At 39.8% G+C, this 18,048-nt stretch overlaps 5 protein-coding genes across 7 annotated transcripts; 1 reads left to right on the top strand and 4 right to left on the bottom strand.

Annotated features, from left to right (window-relative positions):
• Positions 1-220: 220 nt before the first annotated feature.
• On the top strand, positions 221-3,355 carry LOC108851327 (protein PHOX4-like). Its single transcript, XM_018624740.2, has 3 exons — positions 221-2,352; positions 2,422-2,626; positions 2,863-3,355. Exons 1-2 carry the CDS (start codon positions 381-383, stop codon positions 2,583-2,585), a joined length of 2,136 nt encoding a protein of 711 aa, XP_018480242.1. The 5' UTR covers positions 221-380; the 3' UTR covers positions 2,586-2,626; positions 2,863-3,355.
• A 127-nt stretch (positions 3,356-3,482) lies between these two features.
• On the bottom strand, positions 3,483-5,394 carry LOC108851332 (homeobox protein knotted-1-like 5). Its single transcript, XM_018624748.2, has 6 exons — positions 4,761-5,394; positions 4,505-4,625; positions 4,231-4,433; positions 4,020-4,151; positions 3,805-3,944; positions 3,483-3,705 (listed from the first exon to the last, which is right to left on the bottom strand). The coding sequence occupies exons 1-6, from the start codon at positions 5,262-5,264 to the stop codon at positions 3,690-3,692; spliced, it is 1,116 nt and encodes a 371-aa protein (XP_018480250.1). The 5' UTR covers positions 5,265-5,394; the 3' UTR covers positions 3,483-3,689.
• Positions 5,395-5,985: 591 nt separating this feature from the next.
• LOC108851342 (uncharacterized) lies at positions 5,986-8,475 on the bottom strand. Of its 2 annotated transcripts, none has more exons than XM_018624758.2 (5): positions 7,999-8,475; positions 6,780-6,836; positions 6,629-6,694; positions 6,476-6,544; positions 5,986-6,365 (listed from the first exon to the last, which is right to left on the bottom strand). In XM_018624758.2, exons 1-5 carry the CDS (start codon positions 8,365-8,367, stop codon positions 6,183-6,185), a joined length of 744 nt encoding a protein of 247 aa, XP_018480260.1. In that variant the 5' UTR covers positions 8,368-8,475; the 3' UTR covers positions 5,986-6,182. The 2 variants fall into 2 exon arrangements, with proteins under 2 accessions (XP_018480260.1, XP_018480261.1); XM_018624759.2 differs by having other exon boundaries at positions 6,629-6,691.
• A 1,231-nt stretch (positions 8,476-9,706) lies between these two features.
• LOC108851346 (uncharacterized) lies at positions 9,707-10,865 on the bottom strand. The gene has a single exon (XM_018624763.2). The coding sequence runs from the start codon at positions 10,743-10,745 to the stop codon at positions 10,203-10,205; it is 543 nt and encodes a 180-aa protein (XP_018480265.1). The 5' UTR covers positions 10,746-10,865; the 3' UTR covers positions 9,707-10,202.
• A 2,343-nt stretch (positions 10,866-13,208) lies between these two features.
• Positions 13,209-17,914, bottom strand: LOC108851322 (B3 domain-containing transcription repressor VAL2). Of its 2 annotated transcripts, none has more exons than XM_057008807.1 (13): positions 17,685-17,914; positions 17,186-17,449; positions 17,015-17,096; positions 16,823-16,924; positions 16,225-16,739; positions 16,025-16,121; positions 15,766-15,940; positions 15,128-15,204; positions 14,718-15,035; positions 14,584-14,633; positions 14,337-14,450; positions 14,163-14,230; positions 13,209-14,094 (listed from the first exon to the last, which is right to left on the bottom strand). In XM_057008807.1, the coding sequence occupies exons 2-13, from the start codon at positions 17,302-17,304 to the stop codon at positions 13,499-13,501; spliced, it is 2,313 nt and encodes a 770-aa protein (XP_056864787.1). In that variant the 5' UTR covers positions 17,305-17,449; positions 17,685-17,914; the 3' UTR covers positions 13,209-13,498. The 2 variants fall into 2 exon arrangements, with proteins under 2 accessions (XP_056864787.1, XP_018480235.1); XM_018624733.2 differs by having other exon boundaries at positions 17,186-17,354.
• Positions 17,915-18,048: the final 134 nt, after the last annotated feature.

The following is an 18,048-nucleotide window of genomic DNA, read 5'->3' as shown; positions in this document are numbered from 1 at the left end:
TAAAATACTTATTGGGCCTATAGTAACTTACTTTTTGGGCCTCTAAAAATTATTCTGTCGTGTTTTTTTTCTTAAATTAAATTTTAAGAAAAAAAAAACACACAACAAACAAAGACTCTTTCGCTTTTGGTCGGAATACAATATCGTTTGCTTATTACAACAAACAAACAAATGTGTATTTTTTTTTTTTTAATTTTATTCGTGGAGTAGGGTACACTCCACCTATAGAGGAGTCGTGTCGAGTTCCCTTTGAAGTTTCAGCAAAAACGCTTTTCTTTCTTCTTCTTATTCTCTGTTTCATTCCTTAGCTTCATCATTAAACTTCAATCTCAGACATTTATCGAATATTTTCTATTTCGGGAAAGTAGTTTCACATTAAAATGGGAAAGCAAGCGGCGAAGAAGAAAACTCCGGAGACGCCAAAAGACGCTTCCGGCGGCGGAGGAAGGTCAGGTAAAACCAACCACCGTTCAACTTCAAGAGCCGTCGTCGACGAAGACATGGAGATATTCATCACCCTAGCACTCGAGCTCAGAGAAGAAGGTAACAAACTATTCCAGAAACGCGACAACGAAGGAGCGATGGTAACCTACGACAGAGCCGTGAAGCTTTTGCCTAAACACCACTATATCGACGTAGCTTATCTGAGAACGAGCATGGCTTCTTGCTACATGCGAATGGGACTAGGCGAGTATCCTAACGCGATTAGGGAATGTAGTTTGGCTCTCGAGGCTTCTCCTAGGTACAGTAAGGCTCTGGTGAGAAGGTCTAGGTGCTACGAGGCGTTGAACAAGTTGGATTACGCGTTTAGGGATGCTAGGATCGTGCTGAACATGGAGCCGGAGAATGTTTCTGCGAATGAAGTGTTTGAGAGGGTGAAGAAGGCGTTGGTGGAGAGAGGGATCGATGTTGATGAGATGGAGAAGAGGTTTGTGAACGTGCAGCCTCTCGGCGCAGCGAGTTTGAAGAAGGTTGTGAAGAAGAGTAGTGGAAAAGTTGAGGATGAGAGTCCAAAGGTTGTCAAGAGAGAAGAAGCAGAGGAGAAGAGCGATGCCAAGTCTGAGATTGATGCAAAGAAACCTACTTTCAAGAAACAGAGGAAGACAAGTGGTAACAAGACAGGAGAAGAGAGGAAGATGGAAGATGTTGTCATGGACAAAGAGGTCATTGCCTCAGAGATTGTGGAAGATGCAACTGTTACTAGAACCGTTAAGTTGGTACATGGAGATGATATAAGATGGGCACAGTTACCGCTAGATTCTAGTGTCAGACTCGTAAGAGATGTGATCAAGGATCGTTTCCCTTCTCTAAGAGGGTTCTTGATTAAGTACAAGGATCCAGAGGGTGATCTGGTTACCATTACCTCGACGGATGAGCTGAGGCTAGCTGCTGCTTCTGATCATGATAAACTTGGTTCCCTTAGATTATATATAGCTGAAGTTAACCCTGATCAAGAACCAACCTATGATGGCAAGAGATTGAGCAGTGAAAGCGTTGAATCCGACAAAGCAGAGAACTGGATCTTCCAGTTCGCGCAGCTGTTCAAGAACCATGTAGGGTTTGATTCTGATTCTTACTTGGACCTCCATGACCTAGGGATGAAGCTCTACACAGAAGCGATGGAGGAAGCAGTAACCGGTGAAGATGCGGAGAAACTCTTTGAGATCGCAGCTGATAAGTTCCAAGAAATGGGTGCGCTAGCTATGTTCAACTGGGGTAACGTTCACATGTCAAAGGCGAGGAAGCAAGTCTCTTTCCCCGAAGATGCCTCAGTAGAAGCTGTAATAGAAGCTGCGTTTGTGTGGACACTGAAGGAATACAACAAAGCTGCAGAGAAGTATGAAGATGCTGTTAGGATTAAACCTGATTTCTACGAAGCTCTCATCGCACTTGGTCAACAACAGTTCGAACATGCAAAGCTTTTGTGGTACCATGCACTCAGAAGTAAAGTAGACATAGAAAGCGAGGTGTCTCAGGAGGTTCTTATGCTTTATAACAAAGCTGAGGATAGCATGGAGAAGGGTATGCAGGTTTGGGAAGAGATGGAAGAGCGTCGTCTAAACGGAATCTCCAAGTACGATAAAGAGATGACACTGCTGCATAAGATGGAGTTGTTTAGCGAAGCTTCGGATGAAGAGACTTTGGAGCAGGCAGCTAATATGAGTTCTCAGATTAATCTCTTGTGGGGCTCCTTGCTGTATGAGCGGTCTATAGTGGAGTATAAGCTCGGGCTACTAACTTGGGATGAATGTTTAGAGGTTGCAGTTGAGAAGTTTGAACTAGCTGGAGCTTCTGCTACTGATATAGCTGTGATGGTAAAGAATCATTGTTCAAGCGAGAGTGCACTTGAAGGTAATACCAGTGGTTCCTTTTTGTTGTTGTGATGGGGTGTGATAATAACAAAAGTTGTGATAAATGCAGGTATGGGGTTCAAGATTGATGAGATAGTACAGGCATGGAATGAGATGTATGATGCCAAAAAATGGCAGAACGGTGTCCCATCTTTCAGGCTAGAACCGATGTTCAGGAGACGAGCTCCAAAACTGCATGATATCTTAGAGAATGTATTTTCTGGGTCAGCTTGATGAAAATTCGTCTCAGTATATGTATCATCAACAGCCAGTAGGTAAGTAAGTAGTAACTCATATATCTGCTTCACATAATCTTGAAATATGGCAGTCTCTATAGTAAATCTTAGGCTGTTAGTTTCTCATGAGTCATATGAGTTGAATGCTATTGATAATTTTGTGGAGTATGAAAATAGTCTTTAGATTTATTGCTTTTGATCCTTATGATGAGACACTGATTACTTCTGTCTTTATGGAAAGTTAATCTTTTGATTTGTTCAACAATGTATTGCAGGCACTTTGTTTTGTTTGGGAGTGGTGTTCATTTTCCTCTCCTCCTATTTTGGTTTGGTTTGGTTTAGTCTCATCTTTCAAAAACAAATATATAATTTTTTTGGTGGATATTATTCTTGGCCTCTGCGATATTCATGTGGTAGGCTGAGACTGATTAGGATTCAGTCCAGAGTAGAAGAAGGTTATAGATGGTGATAACTCTTCTCTTCAGATTTGATACAACATATTGGTTATATGTTCCTGTTTGTTTTGTTTGTTTTCTTATTGTAATCATTTTTATTACTTGTTGATTTTGGAATAGTGTCTGTTAAATGTGTGTTTGTGTGAATATTTGTTGTACTCTGACTTCAGATTGTTTTATTTATAAAAAAAAAGAATGAAAAGGTTATTTCTCAGATTACTATCAATGGTCAAGTCCAATGTAACCAGAGAGGTAGAACAATAGCAAGAGGTCACTGTACAAAACTGCATAGTCGCCTAAAGCTGCTTCCTGCTTTCACCTATACAAAGTTTCTTGTCCTTTATAGGTCAGGACCGGTGCTGGCTGCTTGCATTTATACAAAACTATGTTTTTTGCTTAGGATAAATTTAATTGTGATAAATATTGTTTGATACTACTAATGAACCTTTGTGACAAAAAAAAATACTACTAATTGAACCATAGCAATTTACACATATAAACATAGATTTTTAAGCTGATCAAACATGAATAAGCTCTACAATCCAATTTTAGGCAAACACGGTAACACCTATACATATTGTAAATCTGTACGGATCATAATATAACCGGAGAAGAAAGCATCATCCTCTGGTCAATCAGAATGTCACCTACGACTTCTCAGTCCTGAGCTTGGCAGATTAGAGAAACATGTTGATTATATTACGCAATAAAAGAAACGATATATCTTATATCTTATGAGGAAAACAAAAATCTTGTTATTACCGTTTGCGTTTGTTCTTGGAGAGTGTAGACGATGTGGAAGAGTTGCTGTTCCAGTTTCTTTTCCTCTGGTTGATAAACCAATTGTTAATCTGCTTCAACTGTAAACCTGTTTCTTCAACAAGCCTTGCCTTATCTTCCTCCTACAAAATCCAAAAAAAAAAACAGCATTTCAGAAATGTCCTAATAAAATGTCTTTGGCTGAGAGAGGCTTTTACAGTTGGGTACGGCCATTTGGCGTGAGTTCTCCACCACTCCTTGAGTACAGAGGTTGTATCTCCAGGCAACTTCCCAGCCCTTCTCTTCCTCATTATCTCTTCTCGTATGTCCACAATCTTCTCTTTGAAACCCTAATAAACGAGCACACATGAATAAACAGCAGAATGTGTTTGATGATGTAACATGGAAACAACTTGATTAAGCAACTACCTGTTTAAGCTCATGCTTCAGTTCCTTCTTCACACGTTCAAGCAAGGATCTCTCGCGCTCGGTTGGGACAAGAGGACCGAATCCCACCATGCAATCTGAACCGTCCAAGGTCTCATCGAACATGTTCGCCTCGCTCTCTACTTGGTTATCATCTTCTTCATCATCAGACATTGTCTTGCCATTACTTTCGCTTGGTGAAACTCCTACAACCACACACAATACAAAATTACAAAGACCATACGATATAGCGAAAGACAACAAGGGACACACATACCCGTTATGGATTGTAGTGACTGCTCGATCTCCCAACAAGCTGTAATCGCTTCTAATGCATGGACACAGACATGGTGTTGGAGTTGTTCTTTAAAAGAACATAACAGCACAACATAATGTGACTGCATCATCATCATAAAACAAGGTGAGATTCTCAACCATAAGACATACAAAACAGAGTATGTTTCTGTGTCTTAAAAGGTCCTTTTTTAGTAAGAAGCAGATAAAAAAAAAGGAAGCTCCTTTATCCAACTAACCATGAAATGATCAAGCTCCTTGTTGTCCATACCCACACCAAGAGACGAGTACTTTGCAGCTACGGTGTGTAATTGACTGAGCTGCGCGTCGATCCTCGGAATCTGGTCAACGGGAGTAGCAACCCTAAGGCAAGCCACGTGGGCTGCCAAGAGCTGCTCGTACATTGGATGTTTCAAAATCGCACCTTTCTCGCTAGCCCTCCTCCAGTCTTCTTCACCTCCGTGTATCGTTTCACCGTCGGCGGCGTCGTTGACTTCAGGAGGATCCACTTCACCGGTGTTTTGGATCTCCGTGTGGTGGAATGAGAGCCACCGTCGGTTCGTAGCAGCAGCAGCGGCGGCGGCGGGACTGTCTCCGTTGCGATGCGGATGGGTAAAATCGGAGTTTGAAGTGGCTGTGGTGGTGGGAGGGAGGTTGAGAAGCGACGGTGGTTGGTGTGATTGATCGGAGAAGTGTCGGAGCTCTTCCTGCGGAGGAAAGAGGTGGGAGCTGTTAAACGACATTGTTTTCCTGCGTTTTTGGGGATTGGAGAGAGAAAAAATAAAAAAAAAGACTCCTTTTCTCTTTCCGCTAGTTATTCCTCTAGACCAACCGTGTCTTTTTCTTTTCTTTTTTTCCTCCAGACCAACCGTGACTTAATGTCAACTGCAAATAATTTGAAAATATATACTTTACTTTCTCAGTTGCTTCTCGTTTTGGATACTTTAGCATGTGTAATATTTTTTTTTCTTTTAATTATGGTATATGAAAGTTTTCATTTAAAATTCCATTTTCCCTCAAATTACATGTTTTTGACATGTATAAACAATAAGCTCAGTTACAAAGAAACAGTAAGAACCAAACATTTGTGTGTTTATCAACAGTAATAAATAATTTGGATCTATACCAAAAGACCGAGACAAAATTTAGTGGCCTAATCACAAGTTGTCATTTGTTTTTCTTTTATATTCATCGACACGCCGATGAACCACCAATAAGTACACTACACCGCACAAAAAAAGAAAAACAATTGGGAAAACTTATACTTAAGTAGAATAATCATGGCCCACGAGATGGATAGAGATCTCTCTTGTCTTGGGTTAGTTGAGCAGGAAACAAGGGGGTTAACTTTTAAATTTGAATAAAAGAGAAGTTTGAAGTCACAAAAGTCTATTATTAGTTGTCCTACTTTTTCCTCCAAGGGGTAGATTCAAAAGAGAGAGAACTAAAGATTAAAAAGAGAGAGAACCAAACAACGACAACGTAACATTCACTTTCTTCTGTAAAAAACAAGAAGCAATGAGTGTTTTACCCCCATAAAAGCAAGAAAGTAGAAAACAAGAATGATGGGAAGAGACAATATACATTCACTTTTAACTGTTAAAGTCTCTGGCTCCCTTTCTAGATTGTAAATCAAATAGAGATCTATAAAATCTTGTTACTTAGCTAGAAGTTCCATACAATAACTCATCCTCGGATGGTGTTATGTTGAGGTCAGGGAGGGAGAAGAAGCTCTCGGAGGTAGCGGTCTTGCCCTCTATTCGGCAAGGTTTTGATTCGCCTTGTGATTTACGAATCAGATCAACAGGAGTCTCGTTCTTGACACGGCCTGAGTTTAAGTCAAGCTGAAACAAGAAGACAGAATTCAGTTAAGACCAGCACAAGAGGGAGAATATGGAAGATCAAAATACTATGAAAAATGGTTAGTAAAAATCAAATGGCTCGAAACATTCACCTTAATCCTCTTCAACCTTTGGTTCCTTACGTTTTGTTGGTCGAACGTTGCTCGGAGACTAGCAATCTCCTGTAGACGATACCGGATATATTAGAAATATGAGCGAGGTCATATAATATGATAAAAACAATGGTTAGAGAAAAGAGAAAGTACCTGTTCAAGGTGGAGTCTTTCCTTCAACTTCAAGTTCTCTTCGTGTTTAAGCTCAGAAGATGACTGCTAAAATATTTTTTTATTAAACTCAGCCCCGATCTAAAAGGTACTTAAAAATTCAAGTAAATAGGCGAAGCAGAGTTATATATACCTTGTTTTTCTTCAATCTCTTGGAAAAAGAACTGGTAAACTCGTTTGCGGGGAAAGCCTGCAACAACAAAATAAGCGCCTTTGATTAGCCCCAACGAAACAAGTAAATGTATTTTGATGTAAAATGCCAGATTTACCATTTTGAAGATATTATACTATCAATGAAGACAATTCTATGCTGACGAGTAAGGACAACTGTTATAGATCTTTTACTTTTTATAATCAAAGCCAAGATCTTTATTTAACATACTAGTAAAAGTTTCTTTTCCCACAATAGAAATTTCAAACAAAAAAAAAAGTCAGGAATCTCAGACAGTAAAATATGTCCTTTTTAGAAACACAAACACAAATGGAAAAAAGAAATTTATAGAATGGATGTGCTGCCACATCATGAAAATCCCGCGTCATCACTCTTTTAAGATCACACGTGATCCCAATCTCTCCGACAAGATTTATCTCGCCTCTCTCCCTCCCTCCCCCACCTCTAACCCAAAACGACATCGTCTTGGACCTCAAAACGTAATGCGAACGAGCACGTTTGACCAACTAGCTGTAAATCCTAAAGGAGCTTTATATTATTCCTTGACACAAACTTAAAACTTAACTGGTCCCTTAACCGGCCAATTTATCAGACGCCTCTACACGCGGAGATCTGCTTGAATCCCCGGTTCACACCGGAGAGTTAAGTTAATCGAGAAGATTAACCGTCGTCTAAACACCAGATCTTATTACTGTATTAAGCTTTGAGATAGAATATTGACAAGAAATAAAGAAAAAAAAGGAAAATAAACTTTAAAATGCTTTTGACTTTAATGAATGGAAGAGTTAGTTTAAAACGTAGAGCTAGAGAAAATATGGTGGTGGCTCCGCCGTAGACTCCGTAGTAACATGGGGTGGTGAAAATTTGGTAAAAAGGAGATGGGTGGAAACCAAAGAGATCCGCGAGAATATTACGTCGAGTTCTTTTCAAGGTTTCAGGCATGAGAGAGATGACGTCAGCATAGAATGAGTGATGAAGAAGGGTGGTTATGGGACATTTAAGAGATAATAGAAAGATGAGAAGAACGATCATCTCAACTACGAACCGGCGACGGACGTGATATCTCCGTCAAATCCAGAGAGAGGTTGAAGGACTTGTATCTCTCAGCCGCTGCTGGATTTCGCAGTCGAGAAGAAGAGAAGACTAAATCGGTTTTGAGAGAGAGAGGAAGAGAAAGTACCTTAGATCCGTATCCTGTAGACGTGGAGCAGCTAGCTTGGCGACTGGTGTCCTCGGCGGAGGGAGACGCAGAGTCGCCGCCGACACCTCCAGATCCGCCGCTCCAGGAGAGCGGCGTCTTCGGACTACCTCTAACCGAATCCGCATCCTTCTTCAACGTAACGCCACCGCCGCCGAATCTCGAGGACCGCGACCTCCTTTGACGGATTCCCCACCGCAGAGGAGCCGGATTCGTCGACGGAGTCTCCGTCCCCGCGTGTTTCAGACGTAAAAGAAGCTCTGCGACCATCTGGTCGTCCGTCATCGCAGCCGCCACCCACTGATCCTTAACCGTCGTCTTCTTAGCTGGCGTTGATGCAACTTTCTTCATCGAAGCTTGACCAATCAAAAGGAATCAGATAAGCAGCGAGAGAGAGAGAAGGGAAGTTACAGAAGAGAGAGAGAGAGAGGGAAGTTGAAATATCGAAACAGAGAAGAAAGAGATAGATGGATGGTGTTATATACGGAGGCTCAGTATATTATTCTTTTTTTTTCCTTCATTGTATTTTTCGAAACAAATGTTTTTTTTTTTTTTACATTTTAGTAAATAATGCAAGATGCAGATTTGGATTTAACTTTCAGATAATAAAGTAATTAAATAACATGGGTAGGAAAGTGTATATTTACTATATGTAAAGATTCTCTATTAACCTCTTTTTGCAATTGGGTTAATCTTGCTTCTTTTTTGTCTGACATATGAAATAATTATTTCATATGCAAAGGAACGAAAATATACATTTTTAATTGCTGTTTTAAATCCATAAAATCAGTATTTGCTTATTGGGGCACCATCAATTATGTTCCTTGCTATTTTATGGATTTAAACATTTTTAATTATTTCATATGCAAAGGAACGAAAAGAAACTGATGTGGCTGCTGGCTTATTGGAGATTTATTATTTAACACGTAACGTTCAACCAATGAACAATTGACAACTGCCTAGTGCCAACCAGCTCCGTTAACACCGTCAATATGCTTTGATGCGAAGTAAAAAAGACAAGAAGGCAAGTTGTTAAATTGCAGATAAGTATAGGGTCCCATACATTAACTAGAGTTTCTATCATTGATTGTATTAGATTACCTTATGATATTTTGTGAAAATCGAATGCAGGTTCCTTTTAAAAATGTCATCAATTTTAAGTAAGCTGTACAGCTAAAGTCATGGGCTTTAGATAGGGTTGAGGTGGGCCGCTCAACCATGAAAGCTGGTATCTTAAAACTTGAACCAACCAAGTGGCATGTATGATGTACAACCTACAAAATTTATAATTTGTACAGAATGATAGAGACAAATCAAAGATGAAAGAACGATGACTATATTAAAAATTCTCACAAGGATCAAGTGTGCACATCTTTAATCACTAACCAGAAAAGACTACAACGCTGTTTCTTTGCGTGAGATTAGATATGAACACATAAACACTGTTTCTTTGCGTGTTATAAGAGAAACATATTCTCAAACGTGTAACCAGTTAACCAATTGAGTTAAGCATAAACCATTTTATATTTTGAGTTGTTGTTAAGCATATCCATAAGAATGTCACTATGTCAATGTCTTCATGACGTTTAGGGATGAATAGAAGAATACTTTGAACAAACCATGGAATAAAAGCCAAATAAAACTTAATTTCAATTAATATAAAGATGGAATCTTCGAACAAACCATGGAATAAAAGCCAAATAAAACTTAATTTCAATTAATATAAAGATGGAAATACTGATCTTACATCGAAGGAACAAAGTAATACAGAAACTGTAATCTGCATATTGCCAGTAAGATACATATCTCTGATACTTTGTCTTAGAACTATAGGGAAGGTGAGAAACAAGAAGAAAGACCAACCTAAAAGTAAACAGACACCTAAAACAGGAGATGATACCCAAAGACACAACTTAAAAGAAAAAGCCTATGAACAAATACTCTATACAAACACTAGACTCGAAGAGAAACTAAGACCTGTTAAGAAAGATATTTCGACCTTGCCCCTTGAAAAAATAAGGGAAGATTCGAAACGGTTTCATAACGAAGATGCGTTTCTTCATCTTCTCGACTCATCGACTGTAGATGATTTTATTACTGAAGATTCGATCCGAAAATGGAACAGTTTTGGACAACAGCGGAAACATCGGCGCGATTGATCTCAGATTGAGATGAGACATAAGCGGTCAAGCGATCGCGATGTCTAGGCGGAGAATCTTGATGAGTTCGCTGGTAGCGTTGGTGGCTTGGAACAGAGAGACGCTCTTCTTCGCGGCGAAAAAGGCCGGAAGAGGGACGTCGCTCGGAGGAGGAGAAGTCATGGTCACGGGACCGGCGTAAAACGGCACCGTCTTCGATTTGCGGGCGGGTAAACGGATCTGACTTGGAATCATTTCCGGATCCGGTCCGATCCTACGAGTGGAGACAAGATCTGGCTTTTCCACGACCAGATCTGCTGATGTCTTCTTAGGGATCTCCTCGCCGCGCTTCAGGATTCTAACCTGGCCAACGTTGTTGTTGTTAGGGCTCTTCTTCGCCGCAGCGAGAGGAGGAAGCGGCGGCGATACATGAGGAGATGGTGATGTTTGTTTTCGCGGCGGGCTACGGCGCGTGCGGTTTGAGACCGTTTTTTTCTGCCTGTTGGGGCATGCGCTAGGGTTGCGTGGATGTTTCATGTGAGACAGAGGATGCTTCAGACAGTCCTGGGGATTTAGAACAGCGACGCCCATGGTTACTTGAAAGGGCTAATTGTCTCTTGGGGAAATTAGAAGGAAGAAGAGGAAAGATAATTTAGAAGAAGGAGATGAATACATGTGTGGTGGATGTTGTAAGAGGACGAACGATGTTTTTTATACACGATTTGCCCCAGCGTGTCCGAAACAGCTTGGAGTTAGTTTTTTAAACTACTCTCGCTTAACGTCCGTGGTTCCACGCGCTAAGTTGTTTGCCTTTTTCTTTTTCATTTTTATTCTTTTTTCCTTAAAAACTGTTTTCCCTTTATAATTATTTATTTTATTCATTTCCTTTTTACCAAGGAAACTGATTAATCACGGTAAGGTATATTTTCCTAATCGATTCAATAGTATGTCACTATGGCTTAAAACGTTGTCTGGTACAAAGATTATGTGCTTGGTTTTAATATATATATGGTAAGTGTTATGGTTTATCTTAACTATAACAAGATAAACCATGACATGACTCAAGTTATCATAAACGTTGTCTGGTAGAAAGATTATGTATTTGTTTTTGATATATATATGGTAAGTGTTATGGTTTATCTAAACTATAACAAGATAAACCATGTCATAACTCAGCTTATCGTGAACTTATTTTATGATAAAGGTTATTGTGCTGTTGTTTATGATTCATCCAACCTATCAATTATAAAAATTATGTAAAGTAGCTTTGCATGACCGTATCAAACGGCGCATTTGGCGACTTTTATTTATCAAGAACATATCTTCACCCTTTGAGTAAACTTCACATTATTCTCATACACCATGCATCCAAAAAAAAACTATAACTTTCTAATTCGCTCAACCGCTGATTACTTTTTTTTTTTTTACGGCAAACGGCTATTCTATTACTCAAGCTTGAGGTAGTCTGGTTAACCAGACCGTAATAGAACAACCAACAAAATGTAATTTCCTATGGAAAAATTACCTTTTTGATTTGTTTGTGTCTATAAGTCTATTAACAATTAGATCACATAAACTTCAACTAACCTAGCAATTAGTTAATTTTTTATAACTATTCTACCACTTTAAATTCAATGTATTTAAACATCTGTACTGACGTGTTTGTTTGTTTGTTTTTTGCATACATATTGATTTAGTTTTATCATTTAAAACCCTATTATTTGACATTATATAGTTCGCAGATTGCTCCATCTATTCGAATGAAATGGACATAGAATAATATATGTGGACTATAATCTAGTATTAAAATTCAGATATTTCCTAGGTGGAGCAAGGATTTATATATCTATTTAAATTAAGAACCAACTATAATTATTTGTGTTGGGAATAGGTAAAAGACAAACATCATCTGAAAGAAGTGGTCGACCAAAATTACTTTTATTTTATACTCCATATTCAACTTTATAATACGAACGAGGCGCGTGAAAATAAAGTGGTTTCTTTCTAGGGTCGAGAGAGGAACCCACGACGAGACAACCTTACCGAAACCCAAGCTATCAGTCTTGCGCGTTTGCGGGGTCCCACCACGCTCTACACCTAATATCTATCTCATCTTTTTGTCTTCCCGTCATATATAGCCTAACTCACCCTTCATATTTCAATCTATTTACCATACTGCCACACCCACTTGTCCATTTACTTTGACCACGCCATTAGTATCTTATCTTTAATTCTTTATTGTTATCATGATCATTATAATAAACTTTAGATTACTACTACAACTACCTCATGATCTTTGGTGTTTTTTTTCTAATCTTTGTGCTCTGAATTTTAATAGTGGAAATTGTAAAAAATAATTGTGAATTTTGAGGCTAGTGGGGTCATATATGTTAATTAATGTCATAAATAAAGGTAGGTTTTCACAGAAAAGAAGGCAGGGTCCATGTGTTCGAGAAAATGCTAATCAATTAGAAAAAGACACGTATATGTATTTGACAATAACAATGGCGTGTAGTTTGTGTGCGAGTGATTTCGGAATTAGTCAATTGAGCCGACTCAACTTTGGCCGGCCCAAATTATAAATTTGCTCTGATTTAATTATTTACTTCTTGTGGGGTCTATCCATGATCTTTTAGAAGATGGAGGATTGGTCATTTCGGTTAGATTAAAACCGGTTAAACCGAAAATAATGAATACCGTAACAAACCGGGTTGCACACATACTGCCATGCAGAATCCAGCCCAAGCAAACTGAGTACAAGCTGTCACTAAAAAATTGCCTAAGGATCCCCAAACAACCCTTGATCCAGCGATGGTTACAGATCCTCATGTCAAGAAGGCTAAGTGACAAGTAAACTTCTTCTATAATTCGATCTTGTATTGATTAGCAAATGTCACTTATTTTACATAGATGGGACATTAAATAAGCAACGATGTGAAGAGCATATAGAAGATATAGACAACAACATTGGCAAGAGACATTATTGTACCATTACAATCTCTTAGTTAACCATCTTCTCAAATGCGCCACAGATACATATGAATATAAAACAAGTAAAACCTATAAGAGAGACATCATTTGCACCAAAAATGAACCACATATACATATTACAATATCTCCAGATTATGTTGGCTGTCTTATATAAAAACCTCACCAATATTCTTCTCTCTCTCTCTCTCAAGCCTCACTACACACCAACAACCAAAACAAGAAGAAAAATAAACAATTGGCAGAATAGTCTTAACCACTCTACCAATTTAAAAATGAAGAAAGTTGTATACATTAATAAACACACCTCTGAACAATAAATACTCATAAAGGATTCCAAAGTGGGGGTTAATAAGTTAATTCAATGGCTCAGGAGCTCCGCTTGTGTCTCTGTCATGTTCTTGCGCGGCTGAGGATGAACCGTTCTCCGTGCTTACTATATCACTACTCTGCTGTTCTGCCGCTGTATTTGGAACAGCCTTCTGTTTCAGATACGCCTCCAGAGGAAACGTTGCAGCTTGCAGAAGACTCATCATGCTCACTCGAGAAGCTGGGTCTGAGTTTAAGTCAATGTTCCCCCCTGCCGCAGCAGCTGGCAGTTCAACCGCTGGAATGCTCTCTGCTTCCGTCTCCTCTCTGCACTCTGACTGCGCCTGCTGGCTTGCCTGTCCTGCTTCTTCTCTGTTTCTTTTCCGCATCATGAGCGTCTTGAACCGCCTCTTCACCGCCTCGCACACCGTGCAAGTGCATGAAGGCTTGTGTTTGCCTTTCCCACTCGGCGGCTGGCTGCAGACGATGCACGAACACCCTGCTCGGTGTCTCGGGTGCTTGGTCGTGGCTGCAACCTCGGTTTCTCCTTGTTCGCCTGTAGTGGTGATGGCTGCATTGGCTAGAGTGTCCAGAGCAGATGCCTCCTCCTGGTTTGATGACGCCAGTCTCCTCCTTTTGAACTCTGTGCAAACGAAACTTTAGTTTCTAATGTAAGAAAAAGTTTCTAATGAAACAGACTGATCATAATACCTTTACTCAGCCGGAGAAGTGTATCTTGTTCTCTTGGGGTGAGTTCATCAGGTGCAGAACATGAAGACCTGATGATAAAAATAGCAACTCAAATTAGTGGTCTCAAATGTGCAATGTTCTGTGCTAAGCTATACTCTAGGCTAAACACATGAACATGCATGCAACTTCGTTTACCTGCCAGGATCCAACAGGTTATCAGAGCACAACCACTTTGGTGGAAGAAGAGTATCCACAGGAAGGCGTCGCCATTTAGCACAAGCATCACACTGAACCCATTGCTCTTGTTCCCTGAGAATTCAAGGGATTGCATATCAGAACCAAACAATCAGATGTTCATTATTATTTCATCAGTTCTTTTGTAATTCCAAGTGTTGGTTAAAATTCTACTGATCCTATCTATCAGTAGATGGAGAGGCCTCACCCTGTTTGACGTGACACAAAGACTGTCCTCTTCCCAAATACTGGTGGCTCCTGCGTAGCATCAAGTACATGAATACAGTGCAATGGTCTTAGCTGCTTTAGAGGGAAAAAAATCACAGGTAAAGAGCAACTCACATCGTATTCTTCAAAATCGTGATCTTCCACTGTACAGATGCTCGGTTTAGCAGATTGAGGAGGCCGCAGCAGTTCCTGTGCCTCCTCCCAAGTTAATCTCAGTTCAAGAACATCCACGCTATCAATGAGCAGTCGCTTGCTCTTAGTGCCAATGTTTCGAACACGTTTCCTAGCAGAGATCAGGGACGGCTGGAGAAGTAAGCTGTCCTTTGACATGTCCTCAGACTTGTCAAGTTTAGACCAGTTGATGTCACCACATCCCGAACTCAAGTTGTTGGAAAACATGTTCAGATTGGGTTCACTGCTTCCCTTGAACATCTGAGGAAACCACAGAAAAAAAAACATTTCACTAAAAGCATAACTTCACAGTTGCTTATCATTTCAACATGAAACTGGCATGCTTTTATTACCTGTGCTGCTGTAGAGTTTGTCGCTTTACGGTATCCCATTACGAGTTTTCCTTCAGGTTCCGTGCGGCTGAACGTTACTGCATATATCAAGAAAAAAATTCAAAACTTTAGAAGTAATTAAAAAGTACCATAGAACACAACAACACATCACAAATGATAGAAGACGCTTAGTGCCAATGTCAGATACAATCATAATAACAGATATGCATGCGGGTTCGGTTAATTCGGTTCAACTAAATCTTAACGAATTAACCCAAAATAAAGTTTGGTTTGATTCGGTTCTGGTATTCGGTTTTTGAAAATTCTACAGATTTTTTTATTTCAGTGGATTTTGGTTTAGTTTTGTTAAAATTTAGGATAAGTTCGTCAATTTCAGGTAAATTTGGTTAGTTCGGTTTGAAATTTGAGTTAGTTTTGTTAGTTCGGTTCGGGTTTTTGCTATGATTTGGTTAGAACTTCTTTCATAAAGAAACATAAATAACAGAGTGCCAAACCGAACAAAAAACAGAAAAATTACCGAATCGAACTCAACTCCTAACCAAACTAGTATTACCCGGGGGGGGGGGGGGGGGGGGGTTTCCAACAACATGTCAATGAGTATATGTAACGAAAGCAACAAAAGGGTATTGAAAAGTTACCAGTATCACCAGCTTGCAACTGCATAGACTGTATGCAAGGAGTCACACCCTCCAAAACGTACATCCTGCTGTTATTATTAGGCCAAAACCTAAACTGGAACACCCACTCTTTCCCTTTTATATCTTGTATCTTCAACGGGAGACCCTCAGGTTGAGAGATCGGTGGAAAATACGCCTAAAATCACCACCACACACAAAAAAAAAAGATTAATTTAGCTCTGATACTAACCACTTAGGGGAACGGAAGAAAACAAGTTACCTCTGCACATGCTTTAGGAAGAACCAGTCGACCAATACGACCAGCATCGCTTGCACTCAGAACTTTTTCAAAGAGCGGTACAATTTTGGAGTTTGAGCTTTGAGAGAGAATAAATCAGTTAAGGTCTTAAGGACACCGCACCTTAGCATTGAGAACAATATTGCAAAAAAAAAAAAAAAAAAACATAGTAATAAGGATACTGTCCAGATAACTGTTGGAGCTCCTGATCAGTAATCCTAGGCCAATAACGTGGAAGCAACTGAGTCTTGCCTCGACCTTCCGGAGGAGGCCGAGCGACGTGAATCTGCGACACGATGCTGCTCTCCACGGGAGCAGGAGCTGAGTTTGCAGGCTTTGGAAGGAGTTGTCTAGACCGAGATGATGCGAGCTGGAAGATGGGAGTGGTTTTGCTTCTGTCGTCGACGACGACGGCAGCGTCGTGAAATGGAAGACTTGTCATGAGCGTAGGTCCAAGGGAGATGCTCAGGTTGGGGTGTGCGGATGATTCTTGCGATTCTTTTTTGTGTCTGAGAGGGTCTAGTCTCGCGGGAAGGAGAGACTCTTCTTGTTTCATCTGGAGAAAAGGTTGCGTGGGGGAGATTCTTTGGAAATGAAGCAAGTGCTTGAGGTTTGTCCTCTCGAGAACACTGCTTACATGCTCTGCTGAAGCAAATGTAGGGAAGTCCCTACCGTTAGTTTCATGGCAGACACTCATCTGTGCGTAAGAGAGATTGTATGAGTATAGTCATAGAGAGTCCAAGAACAAGGGAGGGGATATATATATATATATAGTCTTACATAGAATAGTCCGGACTTTTTGGCGCAGCTTATACATGTAACACCACCGTTATCTAGAAGCTCCATCATGAATCTAGAAGCAATGCATCCACAGTGAAGACGCTGATTAAAGATTGAAAAAAAAAACACAAAATCAAAACATGTTTGAGCGCAAAAACAAGGTTTTAAGCTTATTGTCTATTTTAATTTAACCTTGTCACATGAGCTACACTCTCTCCAACCAGACTCCTCTGCGTGGAACACTTGGCAGAATATGGACTGCTCGTATGCGGACCTAAACTCCACCAATACCAACATTCAACAACAAAAACTTAGCTGAAAAGTAAACCAACTTTGAATGGAAACATATTCTAGTTCGCTTACCCACACTTATCGCAGAGAGAGGCTAATTCGCCGGATCGCATCGGCCAGCCTCTCTTCCAGTCCCCTGACGTGGAGGTAGATCCACACTGTGCGTTCATGCAAACCTTTGTTGACTCCATCGTTGACCAGACTGTCAATCAGAACAGAGTAAAAGGACGAGCCTTTTTTCCTATTTTTGAAGAGAACCCAATTCGAATCAGATATGACCAAAACAGAGAATGCAGACGGCGGCGCAGAATAGAAGATCGGCGCAGAAGTATCAATCTATACAAGTACGTGAGATGTGGAGTTAAAAGAAAGAGACAATAATCTCCAAGTCAAAACTTAAAATCTACAGCTTTTTTATTTTATTTTATTTCTGCAATTCACAGAATCATAGTTCCGAAATCTACGGGCTATTTGAATTAAAACCATGCATATATAACAAATAAACGTTAATAATCGAAGAAGTAACTAATCAGAGCGTAATCACCAGAAGAGTAAAACCGTTCTTAATTACCTTGGTGTAGAGAGAAGATTTGATCCGACAGAACGTAAAAGTGAGTGTTCGAACAAGTCAAGAGTCAAAGCCCGACCAAGTGAACGATGAAGTCGAGCGATCTTCAGATTGGTCTGAAGAAGAAAAAAAAGGTAAATAGGGAGAAGTGGCAGAGGATGTAGAGAAATGAGAAATGGTATGTTTGTTTTGTTTGTTTATTTATTTGAAGAAGTTGGTGAACAGAGGATTTTTTGATTCATCTCTCCATTAACAAACATCAAAAACGCTTTTGTGAAGGTAGAAACTACCACCCTTGGATTAACATGAAAAACAAATCTGAACCATTAGATGGGAAAAACTTTATTCTTCTCCCTGTGAAAACCTG

The sequence above is a fragment of the Raphanus sativus genome, chromosome 4 (genome assembly GCF_000801105.2).
Source record: "Raphanus sativus cultivar WK10039 chromosome 4, ASM80110v3, whole genome shotgun sequence".
Taxonomy (NCBI): domain Eukaryota; kingdom Viridiplantae; phylum Streptophyta; class Magnoliopsida; order Brassicales; family Brassicaceae; genus Raphanus; species Raphanus sativus.
This window is presented reverse-complemented; position numbering and strand designations above follow the sequence as displayed.